The 16,395-nt window shown below is 41.6% G+C and overlaps 1 protein-coding gene across 2 annotated transcripts in view; it reads right to left on the reverse strand.

Moving 5' to 3' along the window:
* Window positions 1-16,395, reverse strand: part of camkmt (calmodulin-lysine N-methyltransferase) — a 334,060-nt gene that overhangs the window by 62,514 nt on the left and 255,151 nt on the right. For both annotated transcript variants that reach the window (XM_080199825.1, XM_080199823.1), the window contains exons 4-6: window positions 8,534-8,594; window positions 6,188-6,242; window positions 5,001-5,064 (exon numbers count right to left, since the gene is read on the reverse strand). In XM_080199825.1, coding sequence (XP_080055951.1) covers window positions 5,001-5,064; window positions 6,188-6,242; window positions 8,534-8,594 — 180 coding nt within the window. The remainder of the gene's footprint in view (window positions 1-5,000; window positions 5,065-6,187; window positions 6,243-8,533; window positions 8,595-16,395) is intronic.

The following is a 16,395-nucleotide window of genomic DNA, read 5'->3' on the forward strand; positions in this document are numbered from 1 at the left end:
GGGTGAAGAGGTGGCAAGGGGTGTGAGTCAGGACATGGAGATACACATGGACAAGGGTGAGGGGATGGGAAGGAGGGGGTCGGGTGTGGTCAATGTTAATGTGATGCTAAGGAAAGGAACATGCACGTTCACCTGGACATCCCGGAAGAAGGGTTTGGGCTGGAGGGTGATGGTGGGGAGGTTGAAGGTGATGCCATGGGGGTCAATGGTGATGGGGGAAAGGTCATGGGCGATGGGGTAGTGGAAATGATGGGGTAGCTCATTAAAAAAAGATCACTACTAGCGTTTTCAAATTAAAAGTTAACAGCACCTCATGTTGGACAGGCACAAATGGTACCTAGGCAGAGATGCAGGTCATGTCAGTTGAACAACAGAAAGAGAACCACAGCAGGGAATACTGAATATGCTAGAGACCATCAAGACAAGTTTGATAGATAAAGGCTGCATGTACATGGGGAAATCTTTGCATGAGACTCTGAAAAGCACTACTACAAACCCTTTTCAGTTGTCAGGTCAGCTGCGTGCAGGAGAGCTATTTGGAGGGGTTAGAAAGATGATGAAGTAAATAGGAGACAATTTGCAGTGATGGTGAATATATTTGCAGTCGTTCAATTAGTTACAATTGTTGTGTTCGCCAAGGCAACAAGTCCTGAACCAAATTTTTGGATTTCTCTAGATCTTTCACTTCCTCTAGGTGCTGCCTTAACAGTAGGGGTGGAAGGAACCTGCGGAGTTGTTTTCTCTCTCGCCTTTGATGACTTTGACGGTCGTCCTCATTGAAGCTTTCAAACACCACTTTGTGATCTTTCCCTGCCTCTTGCTGGCTACCACCATGAAGTTTCCAGAGATTAATCAACTGACTCGGACAGCGGGTGGCTTTTCTCAACAGCGCTCTGAATCCTGGAGACTTGGGTGGTCCCTGCCTCCGAGTGCTCACTCTGTCAGTGAGGCTTTCTCTAGAGACTGACACTGAGCCTAATCTAAAGCTGTGCCCCACTGAGGTGCGAATCTCTACTTTGCTAGAGGCTGGGATGAGTGCTCTGACAATTCTTCATCATCTTTTTCCTGGGACATGGTCTGAGGGCTGGGAGTTCTGGTGCTGTCTCTTGTGGGCCTCGATCTGCAGATGCCTAAATGTTTCAGTTGATAAGCATGAGGAATAAGCAAATGCATGCGTCTCACTGTGATGTGATTGTCAGGACGTGATGTACTCATGGAAGAGTGACCCATTGCAGAGACAATCAGGTCTCCCCCTTCCTCACAGGAATGATCCCCAACCTCTCCAGCGATCTTGGCGCAGCCTCCTTGAACTACATCCCATCACAATGCCCCACTCCCCTATGGACCACAGGTTAATAAGGATTCGTGCCCCGTGTGTGGGGAGCCCTCCCCAGCAAGTGCAAGGATGGAGAGTGTGCAGCACGAAAGATGGGATGGTGGTGATGTGAAACATTCTGTTAGTCTATCAGTGTTGGTATGTGTCCCCTGCTAATGATTGTGTGAAATCCCTGAAGAGAAAAGCCCTTTAAGTACATGATGCCATGATGGCAGTTTTAAGTTAGGATTGAAGGATGACTTATCCTTGTTGAAGATGTCTTTAGAGAATGTGATCAGGGACTCGGTGACCTACACTGAACATGCCAAGCGCAAAACGGTGACGGCCATGGATGTGGTGTATGCATTAAAGTGCCAGGGATGGACCGTGTATGGCTTTGGTGGTTGAGGACAGTGTAAAGGGGAACAGACTTAAATAAACCTCTTCTTTTAGCTTTTATGCTGCCTTTGGCTCATTTATTGACCACGCCTGCCAAATGCACATATGGGCCTTTTTTGTTGTTTAGGGGTTTTATACTCACCTAGCACCATAACAATACTTCTTCAAATACTGACTTGCCTGAACCTGGCAATGCGGCATTTTAACACAATCCCTGATCAATACAGGGATACATGGAGCGGCTACAAGTTGTATCCCATAGGTTCAAAAATGATTATAGAGATCAGAGAATCATAGAAACCTTACATTGTAGAAAGAGGCCATTGGGCCCATCGAGTCTGTACCGACCACAATCCCACCCAGGTCCTACCCCCATATCCCTCTAACCTACGCATCTCAGGACACTAAGAGGCAATTTTAGCATGGCCAATCAACCTTTATCCTTACATCTTTGGACTGTGGGAGGAAACTGGAGCACCCAGAGGATACCCACACAGACGCGAGGAGAATCATGCTGAAAGCATCCACAGAATTCCTACAGTGAAGGAGCATTCAGCCCATCCAGTCTACACCAACTCTCTGACAGAGCATCTTACTCAGACCTTATCCCTGTAACTCCAAATATTTACCTCGCTAATCTCCCTAACCTACACATCTAGGAACATTAAGGGGCAATTTGGCCAATCAACCTAGCCTGCACATCTTTGGACTGCAGGAGGAGACCACAGATCCTGGAGGAAATCCACGCAATTCATAACTTCCCTCATCTGGTATTCATGGTACCCATAATAATGTGAAGAGCCAGGGGTTGCAGGGGATAGCTTAGCCTCCTCGCAGCCAACCTTCCAGTCTGCTGCATAGGAAGCAAGCATTGCCAAGCATGATCCTTTGGTTTTGGTCAGTGATTATCTGTGAATTGGAGGAATGGAAGTTATTGCAGCTTATGAACAGAATGCCAACACACTCTTGAAACAAATATGACTTGCCAATACATGGTGTGCTTTGATGCTGACATGCAGCTAAATAAGTGAATGGTGGATTGCCTCTGTGTGTGAAAGGTCAGTCAGAGGTGATGGAGAAAAGGAATAAACAATGATGATGACCATTGGCCTGGAGGGTGATGATCCTTCCAACATGACTTTCTCCAAGTCACTCCAATGAGTCTGGACTCATAGTTTTTGGGGTCAACGTACCATTTGAAGTGTCATGGTTTATCAACTTATTTAGGCTCCAGGAGAGAGATTATTAAATACAGGTAGCACTTGTGAAGTTCTGCAATTAATCAGTTATTATTAATGGACATGAATGATCAATGCAGAAACTTGAAAAGAATATTACCTTCACATTCATACAGCAAAGACATGCAGTAGGTAACTGAGTCAATATACCTAATCAAGAAGTTAAATGTTCCTATTATAGCGGGAGATGGAAGAAAATAATCAAAGAAAACACAATTCTCTTTTCTCTATGAAAGGCACTTAATTGTCACGGAATAATAAGAATTTGCCCAGCATTGCTGTTTGGTTGTTGGATGTGGTAGGGAAGTTGGCCTTTAAGAATACTTCTGGTCATAATTACTATAAATAAGTAATATACCACCATCACAAGCATATAACTTCTCCTATCTGAAATAGAATGAGTCCAAAGTGTTATTTTCAGCAGAAGAACAAATATCTCCTTATAAATCCAGTCTTTATTTTCTTCCATTCCAAAGGCTGATTTGATTTCCTCTTATTAATTCACCTTTTCAACAAAGCAGAGAGAAAAGTCTATTTTTTGAAAAAGTATACTCCTGGTATTTGAAGGTTAGAAAATTTCGTTTTGATCAGCTGACAGAATTAAATCAACCATGCTGTTTCTCATTACACTGAGGGACACTGTTGCTCATTATCCAAAGTTTAGAGCACCCTACTTTTCAGTTATACCCAGAAATCTGAACAGTTCTTAGTCTCTTGGTTGAGACTCTCTGGAAGATCTTAGAATCCCTTCAGTGCAGAAGGAGGCCATTTGGCCCATCCAGTCTGCACCAACCACAATCCCACCCAGGCCCTATTCCCATTGTCCTACTTATTTACCCTATTAAGCCCCTGACACTATGGGGCAATTTAACATGGCCAAAGCACCTAACCCATACATCTTTGGAGTGTGGGAGGAAACCCACGCAGGCACAGGGAGAATATGCAAACTCCACAGAGACAGTGACCCAAGCCAGGAGTCGAACCCAGGTTCTATCTCCATGGATATAATTCTGAGCTTGGCTGTACAGGTGAACAAACTGTTTGTGAGATAGTTGTGTTATACCCAAGTCAGCCATACATTTGCCAACCACATGTTGGGCCTCAAAAGTCCTATTGGGTGTTGCCTGCTACCTGACTACAACCCCCCAACCCTTGGCACCTTGACTTTGTGCAGTGTTTCCATTTATGCAAGACTATTTTGCGATTATAAATGGATAGTCATAAAGTGATTTGTATTAAGATAGCATCTTTAATATAAAGGAGCTTCATAGGAGGAAAAAAAAGATGCCAAGCAGCAGTGGAAGGTCTAGAGTGAACAATCAGAAGCATGCTTGAAAAGACTCTAAGACAGTAGTATGAGGTCAGAATAATTTGAGGTGGGGCTGTAGGGAGAGAATCATGCTGAAGAATTTACTATTGATGGGTTTGGGGAGGGGGAAATGTAGACAAAGCTCGGGTCTAAGGACCACAGATCATGGAACGAGAAACATGGATGCTTGAAAAGAGAAAATCTATGTCAGATTTTTTTCATCCTTCCCAGGAAATTCCACCTAATACTGACTTTACGTAAAGTTTCTAGAGTACAGAGATTAATTGAGTACTAGTTTTTTTATTTGATCAGATAGTTCATTGTAAACTGCTCAAGTCTACCTCATTCTCGAAAGCATCAACCACTTGGCTTAATGAGTTCTGGTTTACTTTTACCTTGATTAATAACAAGCAACCTTCATACCTGGAATAACAAACAGGAGATGATGGGAAATGCACAGCTGGTCAAATAAAAGATAGGTGGAAAGATAGGTGAGGCCTTGTGGGTGTGACAATTGGCATTTCCAAGATTTTTCTCTCTAGATTTCCTGTATTTGTAGGATTTTCCTTTCAGTTTCACGAGTTATTTCCGAGAAATTCATCAGGTTTTTTTCTTGTTGATTCTATTCAATTGAAAACAAACGGAGTACAATTCTCATGATTACCAAATCAAAAATTCTTCTTACATTTGAGAAAAAAAACTTCTCAGTCTTGAGATAAGATTGCATGAGGAAGGATACTTTTGATGGCTTTTTCGTTCCCATCAGTTAATAGAAGTTCTTTGACATCTGCAGAAATAGCAACCTGCAAAAAGAAAATAGCATCGAACGATGAGCAAATATGCTTGTCTTGTGTGGAAGTGAAGACAGAAGTGACAAGCCTTCAGTATCATGCTTCTTCACCTATTTCTTAGTAACAATCTTCAATCTTTTTTCATTTTATGTCTGCATTATTTTAATCATTCAATCAAATCAGTCAATACTTTTATCATTCCATTTGCGGGAGCCTCTATCTTGCTATCATTCTGTTCGGTAATTGGATTGTGACAGTGGATGATGGTATTCTGAGAGGCTTTCATTTGCAGCCTTCTGTTTATCTAGTACAGCCATCATACTAGGCTGTCACTCTGCCTTTCAGCCTGCCTCTGTCTGCCCGCCTGATGCCCTTCACATAACTTTGCATTGGAAGCAGATGGCTTTGTAAGGGTAATTTTTTTTTGTGTCTGTGTGTGTGTGTGTGTGTAGCTGACATGCTCGCACATTTGTGAGCAACCTAGACACATTATATAAGAGTACGACAGGTTTGTCAAATGTCAATCAGTGCAACAATATGCTTTTTATCTGGAGAGAAATAAAAACTTGTCTCTGCTGCACTGCAATGGTACATAATATCTGCTCAACACATGACTCAAAGTTTAAAGAATGCAGGGGTGACAGCTCCTGAATGGTCAACCTAAGTTAAAAGAATCTAATTACTGGAAGTCTGGATCATGTTTGTTGATATAGTAATACAGCCAAACATTAACAACTATATCATAGTGTCCAACTGTGATTTTTTTTTTGTTGATGCTTTTCATGTATTTGGGAAAATGGACTGTCAACTGAAATGTTTGACGGTGGCAATGTAAGTAGCTTTTCTTGGGCCTGCAATGTCACAACAAGGGATATTGAGTGCACCCGAATGAAATGCTTCTGCTCATCTAAAGCAACCATCAAAATCAATATGATACGAAAGCAAGTCAATCTAGAGGGTCTCTTAAGACTGTGCAGCTTGACCGCAACCGATGCAGATGACAATCCCTGTGGCTGAACAGTCAGAGGCAGCCAAACATTTTTTTCCCTCCTTTCTTTATTCACTCCTGAATGGGGTGGTGTGTGGGAGGGAGTAGGGGGTGGTGGGGGAATAGAAGAGAATTGAGAAGACCTACCATGAGCCCAGCCAAGCATGTCATTCCACCTCCCAGTTCACAAACTGCAAGGCCTCTGCAGGGAAATAACATTTAAAGAAAAAGGACAATACAAAACTCAACGTAAGTTAGGCAACATGATTTTGGAGGCATATACATTACAGCACAATTCAACATCTACAGAAACACATCAACAAGCAGGAAGTTACAAAGATATGAAAGGCAGAAGTCTTGCTGCTTCACTGGACCACCACATGTAGCTTGCTTTTTAAAAATAATTATATAAAAAATAATTGTGTGGTATGCTAAGCAGTGGGGGTTCTCATTAGTGTTCACTGCAACACTAACACTGCTGTGCTGCAATTCTGAAAAGGTTCCTTTTTTTCCAGAGAGGCTCTGTGTCTTGATTATGTCTCCTGTGATGGCACAGTGAATCACTGAGGAAAGGCTAAACAAAAGAGAGGCAGAAGGAGTTTGAATGTTTCCTTCAGCCAAATACTTGTTCAACTCAGTCACTACTGTAATAGAAGAAAGGCAAGGCAAATAGATTCAGTGGTTCAGCATACTTAAAGGGAAATCGCAGCACAGGTCCATCTTCAGAAGTTTGAAAAGTTATAAGCAAATCCTTCTCATTTCTGTTAATTTAATGAGCACTTTCAGTTCAGCCGTGAATGGTCATCATCTGGAAAAACTAGTTTGGAGGACTTACAGATATCAGCTATGCAAGAGAGTTAGATTAACGTACTCAACTGAAACTAGAATCATTGCTGTATCTGGGGTAAATGACTAATACCAATTCAAATACATCACATCTTTGTACTCACTAATTGATCCCAATCTATTTCTTGGATAATATCTTTGGACTACATTCCTGAAAATATTTAAATATTTATAGTATTTTGACTTAACAGATACATAAAAAGGTTAAATGGTGGCCCTTCCTCATTTTCATTTCTTCACCCCGACAGGCACTCATTTAATGGTGGGTTAACATCCCAAAAGTTCCATCAATCTTCAGGTATCTCACCAAATTTGCTATTGTGTACGTTTAATCCTTGACACATAAGGCATCATTGTTGAACCTGATTCTCTCTTCTCCAGCCATACACTGTTCACACGCACAGTCCAGCAGAGGTCTCCAGAGACTAATCGGGATTGGAAGCCCTTCCAATGTTTGCCCCCTTCTTTACCCCAGTGGCATTGACTGCCAACTATAGTCATCTAACTCAGCACCTTCTGAGGATAAAAGCGGAGAATTTCACAGTCTATATGGCTCATTCCATACCGGGGAGTGCACTTCTCCTTCACCCCTTGGAGGAGTTATAACTTATTTCAAATAGCTCTTCCTTTATTGGCAGTACTGACAATGAGAGAAACATAAAATAAAACACTAAGCACAAGTATCACCACGAAAACCAACTGTACCTAATTCACTTAAAGGAGTCAGCACTTTGTTTCGTAAAAAGATAGCATTGTGCAGAAAGGGCAGATTTACAAGGTTGTTGCAAAGAATTTTGCCAACCCCTATCAGGGGATATGATTTTGGAGTCAATGAATAGCATTACTTATGTTCCTTTTTAAAATGGAACAAATTAAAAACTGACCTTCATCTTACCTAACAAATATGGAGCTCACATTACTTTTATTTTAAGAGAAAAAGTATCCTCTCTTTCAGTAATTGTCTGACAGTCCTTGACTATCATTTATTTGTTTAAAGTATTACCTTTTAATTGGAATCGGTTCAATTGTGAAAGAGAGAAAATGTCTTAGGTGAGATTATTCAGCTGTCAAGTCAAACCCAAAGAGAAACTGCATTTAAAATGTATGAGGCCGTGCACACTCTCAATTGTATAAGATCAGATCTGACGAGCTGTAAATACTTAGTGACAACACTAGATCATCAGATGTAAATTTCTTTTCCAAAGCAGTAAGGTAAAAATAAGTAAATATCTTCATTAAAAGACTATAGTAAAACAGAAAAAAGTGAACGAATGTTGAGATTTTATTGAAGAACATATGATGGACAGTTTCAGTGAATCGCTTTTCACATTATATGATATGTAGGCGAATCCTGTCATTGCTCTTTCCTTCTGACCTTCACAATGAAGGCTCATCGATTGCGGCTTCACTTTATTTTCCAAAAAAAATCAAAGTGAAACCAAATGCCTTGAGTGAAAATGAAAAATCTTTGTCATATTTCACTAAGCAGGAGGCATGTACAGTGATCTGATACCTTCAGGCAATTCCGCAAAGTCCAACTGCAAAAGGTGGGATTTACCTGGAACCAGCTTGGTTAATACGTAATTGTAAGTTAGCATTAAATAAATGGGAGAACATCCAATTCAGTAGACAACTCCTCTCACCTACCTAAATATATCACTGTGTTTTATGCAGTAATAAGCCAAAACCTCTTCTGAAGGCCAGATACCTAGAATAAAAAAAGAGCAAATGTTATTAGCTACTGTACAACATCAACATAAATCAATACCTTTGTTTAAAAGGGGGGGAAGGGGGTGGGGGACTCACTGAATAATGCTGTAGCTCCTAACCAGCATTTTCCATAGCAATTTGCTGGTCAAGACTCTTCATTAAATTGATAAAATAATTCAAAACTTTAGTTTATGTGAGGGGAAAAGTATTGATATTGATCTTATAAATTGTCTCAGGAGCAGAAATAAGCATCACAAATCGTTGAGTCAGGCAGGTATCTAATATAAAACTCCACGTGTGTGAGAAAAGAGCCTGGTACCAGAGCTTCACCCACACAGCTTTCTTAGTATCTAAAAAAAAATGTGCAATGAAAGGGTCCAAAGAAACTAAATCAACCATTTCTTGCCAAAAAAATTGTACCAATAAGCTCAAGACAAGATAAATAAGTAAATTAATATTCAGCAATAAGTCATCTTATCAGCTACTGCAAGTTGTAATTGTCAGCTGAATCGCACAACAATTAGAAAACATCTTTCAGGAACAATAAACAATTTTAAAGCTTTGATGAAGAAAGCAGTAGAAACACAATGAACAAATTATAACATTTAATTAGTTATTTATTTATTTTTATATTCAGCACTGACATTTTGAAACAAACTCTGATAATCAAAAAAACAAAGTTCCAGGAATCAGCCTGAATTGCATGCATTGCAAATTACGAATAGTTGGAAATATTTTTGGACATTACTTTTTCGTGAGGCAGAAATGCAGTACTAAAACAAAATGTCACAATCAGGGGCTGGTTAGAATAAGTTTAAACCTTCGGTTATGCATAAGGACAGGTTAAGTTTTTGGAAAGTTTCCTTACAGAATAGCATTTGACCACTTATCTTAAAAGGTTTTGCAAAATCTTAAAAACTTACTGTGCTCAATTTTAGTGACAGGTACAGATCTCACCACCTCCCTCACAGGATTATAAAACATTTAAAGCACCTCCCCAAGATGGAGATACAACCTGGCCACACACTGTAGATCAGAAAATCAATGATATGATTGTTTAACTGCATCTTCACCAACACAAATTAGCTCATCACATTGCAATATCAGCTTTTCCTTCTACTTACACAGTGAGTATTTAATGCTGAGCTAAAACCTAAAGCAGAATCTAAATTTCCTCATCAGTCTGCTTTAGGACCTGCACAATAAGATCATTAACATAGGTCCGTAAGTCATGTGCTCACATTAGTTAACTGAACTTTGAATTGTTTTCAAATTATTTCAATGCAACACCATTGATAAAATTAAAAATATTACATATGCCAAGCAGCAAGTTAAATGTTATTATTTGACCTCACTGTTCAAATAATGGCCAGAAAATTCTGGCTGTTCACACCCTATGCCACTGAAAGCGAGGACGGAGAGAATATGGCGCTCAGCCAAATTCCATTCACTGTAGCAGAACCAGAAAATCTCACTGGAGTGAACGGAACGGAAAGTTCTGCCCAACATAGATAACTATTTGGACTTTACATGCGTGATTTTTGTGGTCTTCTGAATCCCTTTATTAAATTGATCTGATTTGCTCCTAACTATCGTTAATCCTGTGTACGACAATACAAAGAAAAGGCACGCTGCAAAGTACCCCTGCTTGTCAACAAATGCTGTCACTAAGAAATAATGCATTTGAAAATCATATGGATGTTATCTTGGAACACTGAAAATACTGCAATTTATTTATTAAATGCCACTGAAAAGCTTAATACTTTTATAATAAAAAGAAACAAAACCTTGCACTTATATGGCACCTTTCATGACTGCTATATGTTCCAAAGTACTTTATAGCCAATGAAATGCTTTTGAAGTTGCAACGGAAAAGCAATAGCTAATTTGAACTCAGCAAACTCCACAAATAGCAATGGGATAAGGTGATCTGTTTTTGTGATCTCGATTGAGAGATTAATGTGGACCAGGACACTGGGGATAGCTCCACTGCTCTTGTTCAAAATAGTGCCATGGAGTCTCTTACATAGACTTGAGAGGGCAAGTGGGACCCTGGTTTAATACCTCATCCATAAGACAGCATCATTGACAGAAAAGCAGCAAACACCGGGAAATCTCAGCAGGTCTGACAGCATCTATGGAGAGATAACAGAGCTAATGTTTTGAATCCGGATGACTCTTTGCAGGAGCTAAACCACTCATAGCGCTCATTAAGTACTGCACTAGAGTGGATGAAGCATTAAACCTAGCTCGCCACAGATCAGAAATTGAATTTGGAATATTCCTGGCCTGCAAGGGCACATAGTATACTCATTTCTCAGACTAAGCCAAGTCATAGAAGCTCTACAGTGCAGAAAGAGGCCATTTGGCCCATCAGGTCTGCGCAGACCACAATCCCAGCCAGGCCCTACCCCCATATCCCTAAATATTTTACCCGCTAATCCCTCTATTCTACGCATCTCAGGACACTAAGGGGCAATTTTAGCATGGCCAATCAACCTAACCCACACATTTATAGGAAGGGGTATAGAGTATAAGAGCTGTCGTCTAATGCTTCAGTTGTACAGAACGTTGGTTAGACCGCACTTGGAGTATTGTGTCCAGTTCTGGTCACCTTACTACCGGAAGGACGTGGAGACCCTGGAGAGAGTGCAGAGGAGGTTTACCAGGATGCTGCCTGGTATGGAAGGACTGAGTTACGAGGAAAGATTGGAAAAACTGGGGCTCTTCGCCTTAGAAAGACGGACATTAAGGGGGGATCTGATAGAGGTGTATAAAATAATGAAGGGAATAGATAGAGTCAACAGTGGCAGGCTTTTCCCTAGACTGGGGACAACTATTACGAGAGGTCACAATTTAAGGGTGAGGGGGGAGAAGTATAATTTGGATACTAGAGGAAGGTTTTTCACGCAGAGGGTTGTGGGGGTATGGAACGTGCTACCAAGTAAGGTGGTGGAGGCAGGCACGTTGGACTTGTTTAAGGTTTACTTAGATAGACACATGAGTGAAACAGGGATGGAGGGTTATAGTAGACGGTATTAGAAAGGGTCAGAGACTCGGGACAACACTTGAAATGTATTATTACATGTTAATGATTTTGTCTCTTTTAATCCACAGGTGTCGGTCCACCTTGTTGTCAAACGAGGGGCATGCACACGGTGGGTCGTGCGTGGGCTGCTCTTGGAGGTTTTGAGAGTGCCCTAGTACTTCGTGTCGTTGTGTGTGCTTAACCCTGGACCAGCAGACGGGCACCACAACAGCTCAGTGACTATCACTGCTAGCTGTGCAGATACATGGATTTGGGCCTGTGTTTGTGGGAGTTTGCGCATTCTCCCTGTGGTTGCGTGGGTTTCCTCCAGGTGCTCCGGTTTCCTCCCACACCCCAAAGATGTGCTCTTAGGCTGGTTGGTGTACCAAATTGACCCTACACTATTCTCCCCTGAATCTGGCTACATTAGGGGTACCATTCACATACACACGGGGCTGGGTAGGTGTAGGAAAAGGCTTTGTTGAAATGGCGGCACAGGCTCGTTGGGCCGAAGGGCCTGTTTCCCGTGCTGGGTTGTTCTTTGTTTGTTTTTGTATCTTTGAACTGTGGGAGGAAACTGGAGCACCCAGAGGAAACCCACGCAGACAGTGACCCAAGCCGGGAGTCGAACCCAGGCCCCTGGAGCTGTGAAGCAGCAGTGCTATTTGCTGTGCTACTGTGCCACCCAAATAAGGAACTTCAATTGAAATATTCTGAAAACAGGAACATTGCGACCCAAAGACAGTATTCACAAATTACTGGCTGAGATTCTTTTTCTGCTGTCCACATGTCAGTAGTCAGCAAAGAAATAAATGAGCAGATAATGGGCAGCATGGTGGCACAGCGCTTATCACTGCTGCCTCCCAACTCCAGGGACCTGGGTTTGATTCCTGGCTTGAGTTGCTGTCTGTGTGGAGTTTGCACATTCTCCCTGTGTCTGAATGGGTTTCTTCCAGGTGCTCTGGTTTCCTCTCACAGTCCGAAGATGTGCAGGTTAGGTGGACTGGCCATGCTAAATTGCCTCTTAGTGTCCCAGGATGTGTACATTAGATGGATTAGCAGTATAAATATGTGGGGTTTCAGGAATAGGGCCTGGATGGGATTGTTGTCGGTACAGGCTCGATGGGCCAAATGGCCTTCTGCACTATAGGGATTGTACGTATGTATAATGTGTTTTTTGATAATGATGATAGAGGGATAATTATTGTCCTAGACACCAAGGAAAATTCTACTTTGTACTCTTCTTCAAATCCTGTTATGGGATCTGAAATACCTCCAAGAGGAAGATGGAACTCTGATTTACCATTTTATCCAAAACAAGAAACAGTGGTGGATGCTTGGCATTATGGGCGGGATTCTTCGATCTTGTAAACCCCGTCCCCCCCACCCCCCGCCAGTGAAAATAGAGAATTTGGCATTCCAGCCAAAATTCCATTCACTGCAGCAGCACTGGAGAATCCCAGCTGGGGGCAAGGTCGGAGGTTTCCAATGATAGGTTCTCTTCTTGCTTCTGCACCATTATCTCTAGAGGCTTTCAAGCAACAATCTTTGGCCTCATCCCATTTCTCATTTACATGCAGCCCCTCGGCAACATCATCCAAAAACACATAACGTTCCACATGTCTGTCACCACACAGCTGCATCTCGCTTCTTACTGCCTCTCTCAATCCCTCCATTGTTGCTAATCTGCTTGACTTATATCCAGTACTTGATGAGAAAAAATTCTTCCAACTAAATATTGAAGACTGATGCCATTGTCTTCAGTGCCCGGCACAAACTCCGTTCCCCAGGCACCAACTCTAACTGTCTCCCTGGCAACAGTTAGAGAACGACATTTGCAATCTTGATGTCGTATTTGAGCCAGAGATCAACTTTCAACCACCTATGCATCAATCACTCACATTACTTACTTCCACCTCTGTAACATCACCTGACTCTGGCCCTGCCTTAGCTCACTGATAGCTGAAACCCTCACCTATGCCACTGTTACCTTTAGATTTGACTACTTTCAATGCACTCCTGGCCAAGCTTTCATCATCCACGCTCCATAAACTTGAACTCATACAAAACCCTGCTGCCCACATCCTAGCTCACACGATGTCCCATTCACTAATCACCTCCATGCTTACCGATTTACAACATTGTTGCAGCAGGCAGCAATTTTAAAATGCTCATCATGTTTTCAAAACCCTCCAAAGCTACTCCCACCTCTACCTCAGTAACCTCCGCCAGCCATACAACCCTCTGAGATATCTGCGTTCCTCCAATTCTGCACACGCTGATTTTTTCACTTCACCAGTTCTGCCTTCAGCTACTAAGGCCCTAAAGCTCTGCAATTCCCTCCCTAAGCCTCTCCACCTCGCTCTGCCTCCTGCCTCCTACAAGGTACTCCTTAAAATTTATCTCTGGCCTTTTGATCATCTGCCTGAAAATCACCTTGTGTGCCTTGTTGTCAAATTCCATTTGACAATGCTCCTGTGAAGAGTCTTGGGACCTTTTGCTAAATTATAGGCATAATCTGATCAAATGCAAGTTGTTGATGCTACATTAAAACAAATTGTTACAACTGTTAATTATTTCCTATGTTGAGGATACATTGGAGATAGTCACAACGGGGTATTTTCTTCTGTTGAAAAGCTGCCATCATGGAAGTAAGTGCCACTCTCTGTTTGTAACTGGGACGCCATGCCCCAGTAGGTGATAAATTAATTCCTGAGTTAACATGTGGAAAATGCACCATCTTCAACATTAAATAGTGGTAAGATTATTAAACAGGGTAAGATGGATGCAGACCAAATGCGGGCAATTGGGACTAGCTTAGTGGTTAAAGAGAAGGGCAACATGGACAAGTTGGGCCGAAGGGCCTAGTTCCATGCTGTAAACCTCTGATTCTAAGTCTGACTAAATAGTTCTCTGAAAGGTCAATTTGAAAAAAGAAATTAAGCTGATTAGTTAAATGCAGTCACCATTTTAATACTTATCTCGTCAGTGTGACCCATCTGAACTTAGCTTTTTAGATGATTTGCACACTAACTAAGAAGTCAGATAATTCTTAAGCCTCCTCCATTTCAGATCCAATAATGGATAAAGGAGCATCTCTACATGATCAACTTGCACTGGTACTCCAGGATTGAGCCAAAGGTTTGCACAGTCTTAAAGTAAAACAAAAGCAGCTTTTCAGAATGCACCATTTGCAGTAATGACATTCCAAAAGTTAAATCTTCACATGTCACCCAAAACTTTTAATCCATACATCACTTCCTTATCTTAGGAAACGTTTGATACTTCTTATGACCAAAAGAAAGAATATGATTGATGGAAATGTAACATAAAAATGGAATAATGGAAATAAATAGTAGACAATAAAGAGACATTCAAAACTCAAGAAGACTGCCCAGAACATAAGCCATTCTTTACTACATCTGGCCACACAGTAACTAAACCAGGAATCTTTAATACTGACACTAGGGATGAAATTTGAGGACATTTTCCCGCAAAAATTGTGCAGGTCCTTTTGAGGCGGCAGAAGTCTGACAAGGTGGCACTTTTACCTGCTGCTGAATCTATCTCATATCTCGGGATGACGAAGCTATGAGAATATCTGGGGTGTGAGAATATGCCTCTAGCAGAGCAGTAGGAACATAAGGTTCCTGAGGATGGGTGCCTGAGTGACACATTGCTGTTCCAGTAGGAAGCACATAAGACCATGATCAGCTCAAAGAAGAGGTCCTTTTTTTCAAAATGCTCACTATGGAGTATTGGGCTCACTTGACATATCAATGACTTATCTAGTTGGATTCTTCATCTATGATCATCTATGTTTTTTCTTCGAAGGACTTATAGTACAGCCACAATGGGATCTTTTCACATGTGCACATTCCACTGGGCCTCCCGGGGACTAATGAGTGGGATTGCCTGGTTGACATGGCAGCAAACCCAGTTGGGTATTGATTAAATTGGGGTGGGAAGAAGCGTCACACTACCCCATCGGCCTCCTCAACACAATTATGGGATACATTATGAGAGATGGAAACTATTTAAACCCAGGTTATACCAAAAATCCAGCCTTACATCCAGGATTGTCAGTTATGTCGAATTTCTTCCCTGTTATTTTTATATTCCACATACACAAAAAAAGGAAATACTGCACGTTTTTATTAAACCAGTCCTTTCAAGAAATATTATTTCCAAGCAAACACAAGGAAACATTAATAAATTGACTTAAGAGAGAAACAGAGTTCTTCTATCTGGGATTAAGTCCCATGTGGGGGTGGTGGAGGTGGTGGTGTTCCAGCTGCAGAGGCTGCCATATCTTCTAACTCCGATCTCATTAATTATGCATCAGGGGTGCGGAGAGGGTTAAGTTCCATGTCTTGGGGTGAGGTTGGCTTGATTGCATGTGTTCCATTGTTGTATCTGGGTGCCATACTTAAAAAGGCACCCAAGATCACGAATCTACTCTGAAGAAAGAAGGTGGAACTCCTCAAACACTCTTGAGGCTAGAACACAGAACTCTTCAGTGACAGTGAAGTTGGAAGATCCACAAGGCTGCTGGTGGCCTCCATTCTGAATTCCAGAGACAGCCTCAGGTATTCTTTGTGCAAGTCCCAACTTCTGCATGTTGTTCCAGATGTGTTCTCTTTTCCTGCTGATATTACAGAAAATCGGGTATGGGGATTTCATTTGGCCCTTTATTTGCATCCTTTTAATGGGATGAAATTCAGATTCACACTGGCCACCAGTGTGTTTCCTGATCTGCTGTGACAGGCAC

Source organism: Carcharhinus amblyrhynchos, chromosome 12 (assembly GCF_965287045.1).
Source record: "Carcharhinus amblyrhynchos chromosome 12, sCarAmb.v2.hapA, whole genome shotgun sequence".
Taxonomy (NCBI): domain Eukaryota; kingdom Metazoa; phylum Chordata; class Chondrichthyes; order Carcharhiniformes; family Carcharhinidae; genus Carcharhinus; species Carcharhinus amblyrhynchos.